A 9,122-nucleotide genomic window follows, 5' to 3' on the forward strand; every position below is an offset into this window, starting at 1 on the left:
GAGATGTTTGTAGCTATAATTGTCTACAACGTGGAATAAATAATTCTGATTACAGTATTTTAGTATTTCTTATTTTATTATTTTAATAATATTTCTTATAACATTACTATCTATTGCTGAATATATATAACATGTAATAGTGTATTATAAAGTATTACTTCTCTCTATATTTCTATATTATATTTCTAAATATATTTCTATATTTCTATATATACTTCTCTCTATATATATTCTATATTTCCATATATATTTCTATATTTCTAATGATATTTCTATATTATTATAACTCTCATCTTCTTAGCTAAATCATTCACTCAGGTCTGAGAAGGCGTGTCGAAAACAAGGATGCCTTGGCTAATAAACGCAGTGCTAGTCTTCCGTTCTGCTTGAGCCAGGGCCATAATCCAACGCCATCATTGCCAGAGTGCCCTGAATGCTTGTCTGACGTGAATCTCTGGGGCGTGGAAACCCTCCTCTTCTTCTCTGAAGGGCGGTAGTCTGTGTGCTGCACAACCTGGCTGTGGCAATCATAGCCCCGCCCTGTTGATCTTCTCTGCTCTCTCTGCCTCTGTCGGGTTTGCTCCCGAGCAGCCCGGAGCATGAGAGCCTGCTTGGAGCTGGCTTTGGAGGGCCCTGGAACTGCAGGATTCACTAAGACTTGGTCACAACGTGGAGGACTTGTTCTCTCCCTCTTTCTCTTCCGCAGTGAGCGGTCATAGTCTGTGTACTGCACAAACCGGCTGCCAAGGTTGTAAGTTCCCCGCACAGATCTGCTTGGCTCCCTCTGCCTCAGCAAGGTTTGCTCCTGAGCAGCCCTGGCAGCGGGAGCCCACTGGCAGATCCTCTTGGAAGGCCTTGCAGCTGTGCTATCCCTAGGACCACGGTCACGACTTGGAGGACCAGTTCTTCTCTCTGAAGCGTCGTCATAGTCTGTGGTGTCCCCAGAGCAGCTGCGCAGATCCCTGCCCCACAGAGGGAATCTGCTCCGGGACCGCTCCCTGCCAGTGTCCTTCATGCCCTGCAAAGAGAGCTGTGCAGAGTTCCTGCCCTTTCCTCCTGAAAGGATCAGAGCAGTGGGGAACCCCTACAAGTTCTGGGACAGGACAGTTTGGGGCCTCCAAAAGGCTCTTTTGGAGGGCTACTAAGACCAAAAGGCCAGAGGCGCACCAAAGGGATGGATCCAGGTGGGATGCTTGGAGAGGGAGCAGCGTTGTGGCTGTGAAGAAAGGTGCGGTGTGTGAGGGGCAAAAGAGAAATGCTGAGATCCCCGAAAGAAATCCACTATTCCTCTGATGCCCTGACCCGTGACCCCAAAGTTACCTTAGTCCTACCAGTCAGACCCTGTGGTCCAACAGAGCCCGCCTGCTTGCTGCTGGCCACACACTGACTGAGGAAGGAAGGGGCATGTGATGGTGCCAGGGAGGAAGAAGCCCTTTCTCCAATTCTCAGATCAGAGCATCTGGAGAAAAACAAAAGAGCGATCTCAATTCTCTCTGTTTTTTTCCCCCTCCTCTTTTTTTTCGTCATTTTCCTCATATCGTCTTCTATACAGAACAGACTTTTAAAAACCCAGTACCATGAATGTTCCACTCAGCAATCTTTCCTTCCCACCACTTTTTTTTCCTCTTTCCCAAACAAAACACTCATCTCTATATCCCTCCCCACAGCCCTCCATTTCATAAATTCACAGACTTGTTTGGGTTGCAAGGGACCTTTAACTTTATCTTGTTCCACCCCGCTGTGGTGGGCAGGAACACCCTCCACTATTCCAAGGTTTCTCCAAGCCCTGTCCAACCTGGCCTTGAACACTTCCAGGGATGGGGCCCCCACAGATGCTGTGGCGACCTGTGCCAGTGTCTCAGCACCCTTACAGCAAAGAATTCCTTCCCAATATCTAATGGAAACCTGCCCTCTGTTAGCTGGAAACTGATAGCCTTCATCCTGTCCCTACATTCCCTGACAAATGGTGCCTCCCCATCTTTCCTGGAGGTCCTCTTTAAGTCCTCTTATCTACAAGAGTCAACATCAGAGACCAGGCAAGTAGCAGATTCCATCCGGGCCGCAGCCTGAAGCCCAGTAAAGGACAGACACGGAGTAGTTCAGATTTGACAGCACTGAATGATGCAGGTAGTAATTTCATTTGATGAGAAAAACACTCAGGAAGGTGAGAAGCACAAGTGCAAATGAGGAAAAGGAAATGTATTCTGAACAGATTTGAATCCTGGTTATTACCTGGCATAGAACAGCAGGTAGGCTTGCTGCCTGAGAACTGTGTCAATGGAACGCAGCTGCACAGATTCATCGTCCATCCGGTACCACAATCCATTGCTGGCCTGTAAAAAAAAGGCAAGGATCTCTCCATGGTTTCTCTCCAAAAACACGGGTAGGAAACTGCCAAACCGAGAGCATGTCAAAACAAATGCAGTCCAGCCACTAAGGAGGCCTTCTGCCCCAAAACTTTGCCTGTCAGTAACACTGACAGGAAAGTTTATCTTCCCCAGCACACCTTTTTCCCCATTGGGAAGTTGCTCTTTTACCTTTGTGTAGCAGAAATAGTGTCCTCCATGACAGCTGACACCACTGTGCACCAGGACAGCATATAAGGAGTAGAGGAGTGGTTCTCCATCTGCCTGAGACATGTATGGGCGAAGATCCAAGTACTCCGGATACTCTACAACCTATGGAGAGACCAAGAGGGCTCAGAAATGACCCTGGTCTGTGACATGAAATTGCCTACCAAGTGCAGGGGCCAGTCCAGGTGTATCAATACATCTCGGGGGCTCATGGGCACTTGGTTTTCCATAAAGCAACATAAAATCGTTTGGGTGGCAGGAAACCCTTCTCAGTCAAAGCAGCCCTATCAGAGCACAGGGCTTGCCTGTCTTCCCACAGGAACTTTCCACTCCCCAGAAGGGACCCCAAAAAACCCAACACAAGCAGCTTGTGACAAGCATACTGCTTTAGGAAATCTGCTTCTTGAAGAGAAAGCTGCACACCAATAGTGTACACACCTTGCTGATCTTCCCAGCAGTGAAGCAGTCAAACCTCTTCAGACACACAGTGAGAACCTTGGGTGCACAGTGGACAGTGAACCTCTTAGTGGCGGCAACATTCTTCTCACACCTTGAAACCAAGCCCAGAGCACAGCGCTGAAATGCACCCTATCTTCCACCAAGGCAGTCAGACAACCTTTCTTGTCTCGTGCATCCTTATGCTATTTTAAGGCAATTCGGTGCCATATTTAAAACAAACAAACAAACAAACAAACAAACAAAGAAAGAAAAAACCCCAACCCCCCTCCCCCAAAAAACCAGACAAACAAAACTGTGTCTCATCAGTGTGCAGTAAACTTCCACGAGAAGATGACTTCTGCTCAATGACTTGTAGCCCCCTCCCACAGAGTCTAGTGTTAATATGTTGTTAGGAATCATCTTACTTGCTACATTGAAAGCAGTTTTCACCATCCAGGTGCTCAGGTGTTACAAAGTCCTCCAGAGCTGCAGGGAGGGATGAGGCTGCCTGGAGAATTGAGAAATCGGTGCACTGAGCTACAGCAAATGCCCTGGCCCAAACATTTTCCAGGAGCTGACAAGAAAACCCCTGTAGCTGATGCTGAGGAGACCCGCCATGAATCTGCAAGCTGTACCCAGAAGGAGCCAGAAAGAGAGTGTGGTGCTGAACATTTCCCCTGTCCCAGAGGTTCTCAGGGGCAATCAAGAGCTCCCTCTCTCTATCACCTGCCATTGAGCTACTGATGTTATTAGGTAGGGTCATCAGTAGTGAAAACAATCCAACCCATCAGCCTGGAAGCCAGACAGGTGTTGAAGGAGGGCAAAGGAAAGAAGGATGAGGATATGTCAAGGGTGCAGAGCGCATAATGGGTGCTTGTCCAGCTTCAAGCCAGCACCTACAGAGAGACCAGTGCCATGGCCTCTGCAGGAGGACAACATCCGTTCCCCTTCCCATCCACGACCAAGACCTCTGGTGTTCACAGTCTATGCTTTCAGGACAAATGGGTTGACTCTGAAAAGCCTTGCCATGTCTTGAAGCACAACTGCAAAACCTCTTACTTTGATATCCAAGGGGACATCCAGGAAGGCCTCATAGGAATCAGAAATGGCTTTGCAGCTGAAGCAGATGACTGGAAGGAAAAATCAAAATGCCGAGCAATGGTGAGCTGAACGATGGTCCTGCTTTGTGCTCATTGTACCTGTCCTGCTAGTCCCAGGGCCAGCTGTTGGGCACAGGCAGACAGAAGGGCACAGGCAGTGCCAAGGAGAGCAGCTGTTGTAGAAACATACCTCTGGATCTCAGAAAGCCTCCAAATATTTGATGGACAATGGTAGTAGATTGAGATGATATGTCCAAGCTGGAAACAAGTAGTAAGACAGAGCATTACTTCCTCCAAGCCCCGGCTGGAGATTTTCCTTGATGAGGCCACATCAAGGAGTCCAAAGGGCTCAGAACTTTGTAAAGGTGACTTGCTTGTGCTTACTCGTTGCTTGCACTCAGACAAGCTCTCTGCATGGCATTGACAGTACAGCATAAGAAGTCATGGGCATCTTCCTCCCTGCCAAGCTGAAAATGTTCTCCTATGACTAAGAAACAGGAAGTTAGTAGTTGTCTCCTACAGGAAGGGAAGAAAACCTGTCAAAGAACCGGAAATCACATACATCTGAAAGCCCTGAGAACAGCCAAAGGCAGGATGGCACTGACTGAACGCAGGACCTTGTTAACATGCGCTTCCATGATGCACATCATGCAGAAGCCTTGTTGGCGACCTGAGGAGGGAGGGAGAGAAGGTCCTCTGGTTAGCAAAATATCCCTCGTGGTGGAATACTCCTCTTCTTCCACTCCCACCCCAGTGCAATATGCCACTCCTCCCAGTGTTTCAACAAGCACGGGACGTTTTAGTGCATAGAAAATGTTCTTCAGAGGAATGCTAAACTGAGGTTTTAACTTGCAGGAAGAGAGACCCAGAGCTAGAAAGATGTGCCTTCATGAAGAATAAGACAGCTGGACAGGACAGGTGGCTCCTGAGTGTACAAAGAACACAAGTTCTGGGGCTGACAAAGGGCTGCTTTTCTCCTAAATCAAATTTCAGGTTCTGGGAATCCTTGGGATTTGATTAACAGATTCACAGGGAGATGTCCCTAAGAGTACTCACAGGCCTGGCTGTGCTGCCGGGAGAGCAGATAGTTGGCCAGCGGCGGGGTGTATGTCAGGCATTGCAGGACAGCATTAAGGAAGCATGTGTTGCCCACATTGCGGAGTCCTGCTCCAGCACTCTGTCTTTGCTGCCAGACCATGCAAATCTTCTCGGGGGGAAAGAGGATCCTTTGTGGCGGAGTCATTCCCTCGGCAATGACTGCAGGGAAATTCCATTTGGAAAGAGATGAAATGAGGCACAAAGGCATATTTAAACAGTGAGGTCTCTACAGGAGCGCTCAGGACCATCTGCTTTAACTGCCAACCCAACAACATCAGGGGAAGCTTAAACAGTGCCATTTAAATTTACTGTTTTGGAAAAATCCATTCCCCTGTTTACGTTGCTGAGAGTCCAACAAACCCACCATCTGATTTCTGGGCCGCAGGCTACCTTCCTTTCTCAGTAGAGTTCTAGACTGTATTATCTCTCCCCCTCCAGTTTCTCAGAGTCCCTGGGTAACCCTGAAAGCACTGCTTCAGTATCAGCTTCTGCAAGAGGCCTTCCAAAAAGCAGCTAGGGGATTAGGTGAGGGGAGGAACCAGAAAATCGCACACAGTCTTCCCTGGATTCGTGAAAGACAATAAGAAAGAAATACAAGACCCCCAAAAGCAAGTCCACTTGATGGGAGCGGCAGGTGAGCATCTCTGGTTCAGTAGTGATACGACGCACTCAACTGCAGCTTGCAGACAAGAATCCTGAAACCTTCCAGTAGCCAAGATTGCCACCTGATCCCAAGGTCCCCTGTCCTCTGCCCCATGCATTTCCACGGGACCAAAGCCCCTATGCACAGCAAAAGGAGAGTATGTGAATGTACACACATGGTAACTTGCTCCTGGCCTTTTCAGCCTATGGAGGAAGACAACTTCCCTCATTAGAAAATGAAGCAGGTCTGACCTGGACTTTCTCAAAACACTCTAAAGCCAGAGGCAGGTTTCTCCCACAAGCGACAGCAAAGCCCTCCTCCTGCCCATGTTGTTTGGGAAATGGCACAAGAACCAGGAGAATCCCAGAGAGATTCACACCTTCAGAGACACCAGTGAGTGCAGCCCCTCCTGACATCATCCGCGCAGAAGCCTCCAGCCCTTGGGATGACTTTGCCTCCTAACAGAGGTGCCAGAGCATCTGATCTGGATTTACCAGGCCTGCCTTAGTACCAGGCCACAATAATTGTCGCAGCATCCCAGCCTTTCCTTGCTCGAGCCAGTCTGGTTATAGGTTGTTTGGATCTCCACCTCCACATTGCAGGGGACTTGAACACCACTGATCACATCCACTTCTACCTCTGACCTGAAGGGAGAGGAAGATTTCCCCGTTTGCTGTTGTGGCAAGTGGCGCCTCTCTGCAAGAGATTTCATCTCCTGCTCGGGGCCCCTCTGCCCTGGCCAGGCTCACTCCATGCTGCTGGACCTCTCCCAGCCCCTCTAAGCAAGGCTCCGGTCAAGTCTTCGTAACAACTCCCCATTCCTCAGAATAGCTTGGCACTCCTGTAGCAGTTTGGGTGGGGAATGCCAAACTCACACCAACGAATGGCTCTGTCCAATCACCTGAGGAGCAGCAGGTACCACCCAGTGCGGAGGTCAGCGCTTGAATAAAGACCTCCCCAACTTTTCTGGGTGCAGCTGGTAAGGCGATTTTGTTATAAAAGTAGCGGGGCAACTGAACTGCTTAAAGGGAGGAACAAAAGGGCACAGAAAGCACTGTGCAAAATGGCTCCAGCCTTAAATAACGTGGGTAAGGAAGGCACTGGAACAGAAGATGGGGTTTAGGCGGAGCATGCAAATTACAACCAATCATAGGAGATGGGGGCTGAACATAACCCTATACGGTACTGCGTCAAGTATCAACCAATGAAAGGACAGAACATACGCACAGTACAATACAATACAACAACTTCTATGCAAAATCTACAATTTCCTTATTAATTACACATTTTTAGACTGCCACAACCCAGCCTGCCCCATGCAGAGCCCTGGGGGTGGCTCCTGCTACACCCAATGCCAGAAGAACACCACAGGAGACCCTGGGGCGGGAAGAAGGGAAGGAAAGAAGGAAATCTCAGTGCTATGGATCTGGAGCAGCTGGGGGAACTCCAGTGCCTCCCAAGACGCCCTGTCAGACACGTGAGGAACTGCAGAGTCGAGAGCTCTCCCCACGCACCCCTACGGCCCGCTCCGAAATAAATACCATTGACTGCCCATGGAAGGTCCCCTTCAGAGTAGCGACACCATCCCCGTAGCCCCTTGCTCTGGATTCCCCCGCCCATTCCTGGCCTCACCCCTTTGTGCCCAGAGTCCACTAGCTTTGAGCTACAGGGAGCAGAGGGGCTCTGTTGCCACCCTGTCAGGCGGCGTGAGCTGTAGAACAGCTCCAGTGGCCAAGTGCAGGGCTGAGCTCTCCATGGGACTGTGTCTGGCTTCAGGCAGTTTTCTGACAGGGAATGGGACTATTCTAGCCCAAAGGGAGCAATCAGGATCCAACATCTGCTTTGTTTAAGGCGACGTGGATGCGACGGTGGGTGCGGAGGGTGAAATCTAGAAATATTTGAGCTGATTTTTTTCAGATGACTTGAACTGAAGAAAGAGCTCTTTAGCCCAGAGCTCCCTTCACAGTGAGTGATCTCATGTACCACTCCATGCTAGCAGAGCAAAAACTCTCTTTGTACTTGGGCTAATGCAAGACATCCACACTGTGATACTGCAGGTGCATAGTGTGTCAATATAATATAGCAGATACTGTATTTTTTTCCCTTAGTCCTGGAAAGAACAGGGAAATCCCCACATCTAGCTCTGCTCCTTGTAGCGGAGGGTGGAGCTGTGCCTGAAGCTTTTCCCACACTCCCCACATGTGTAGGGCCGTTCCCCACTGTGGATGTGCTGGTGGCTGAGGAGGTGGGTGCTCCTGCTGAAGCTCTTCCCACATTCCAAGCACCTGAAGGGCTTTTCCCTGCTGGGAGGCTGCTCAGGGACCACCAGCTCGCAGCTCCGCCTCAAGCTCCGGCCGCCTTCCCGGCACATGCTGGCTCTTTCCTCCTCACAGCCCCCTGGGCTGGCTTTGGAGCCCCTCCTGCGGGGGCATCTCCGGCCCTTTTCCTCCCCGCTGCCTTCCTGCGCCGGGGAGCCCTTCAAAACGGCCTCTCCCACCAGGCTCTGCCGCCGGGATTTGTCCTCCGCGCTCTCCGGCCTCACCTCGGGGCCTGGGGCAGGAAGCAACAAGGACACGCAGGGGATTTGCCTCTGGCCCACAGGGAAGCCCAAGGACATCCCCCCAACTCTGGCCCCCAAAGGGGCACTGACTTCCTCCTCACCTGCCTGGGGGGCCCGCGGCATCTTCCTCTTCCTCGCAGCCTCCTCCTCCATCCGACCAAGCTTTGGGAAGCAGAAATCTTGATGGGGGGGGGAAACAAGGGGTGAGCGCGTTGCCTTGGGGGTTCCTCCTGCCCAAGTCCAGCTCTAGGACTCACCGGGCATCTTGTGTCCATAAAAACCCCCAAAACAACAACATTCAGCCCAAAAACCCCTCCCAGGAGTTCCCCCTCTCTACTCTCTGGGGTTAGGGGGGTCCCCACTGTCTGGCCTGATGGCACTTCTGCCTGCATTGGGGGTCCCCCTTCTCCGGGCTGACGGGGGTCCTGCGGCTCCGGGGGGTTCCCACTCTCTGGGGTCCCCTCGAGTGTTGCCAGGGGGGTCCCAGGGCTCACTTCTCCCCACTCTGCCTCCCGGGGCCGGCCGGCCCTCCTCTCTCGCCCCCCACCCTCGCAAACCTCTTGGCGCTCTCGGCTCCCACCCCGCCTCAAGGCCCCCCCTCCTCTCCACACTCCAAGGCCTTCCCCCTCTCCGGGACCCCCGCTTAAGGGACCCGGCTCTCCGTCTCTGCTCCCCCCCCCTCCAGCATTCCGGGGGTCCCCCAGCTCCGG

General features: G+C 51.2%; 1 protein-coding gene across 1 annotated transcript; it reads right to left on the reverse strand.

Moving 5' to 3' along the window:
* Nucleotides 1–833: 833 nt before the first annotated feature.
* LOC113992827 (ubiquitin carboxyl-terminal hydrolase 42-like) lies at nucleotides 834–5,403 on the reverse strand (the record flags this gene model as incomplete). Its single annotated transcript, XM_027730499.2, has 11 exons — nucleotides 5,168–5,403; nucleotides 4,674–4,781; nucleotides 4,496–4,598; nucleotides 4,302–4,369; nucleotides 4,071–4,141; nucleotides 3,437–3,519; nucleotides 3,012–3,123; nucleotides 2,538–2,678; nucleotides 2,233–2,333; nucleotides 1,321–1,459; nucleotides 834–1,018 (listed from the first exon to the last, which is right to left on the reverse strand). Coding segments are annotated over exons 1-11 (1,298 nt in total), but the record flags the coding sequence as incomplete, so codon positions are not given.
* Nucleotides 5,404–9,122: the final 3,719 nt, after the last annotated feature.

This window comes from Pipra filicauda, unplaced genomic scaffold, assembly GCF_003945595.2.
Source record: "Pipra filicauda isolate LSUMZ 115617 unplaced genomic scaffold, ASM394559v2 scaffold1280_size19829_pilon, whole genome shotgun sequence".
Classification (NCBI taxonomy): Eukaryota; Metazoa; Chordata; class Aves; order Passeriformes; family Pipridae; genus Pipra; species Pipra filicauda.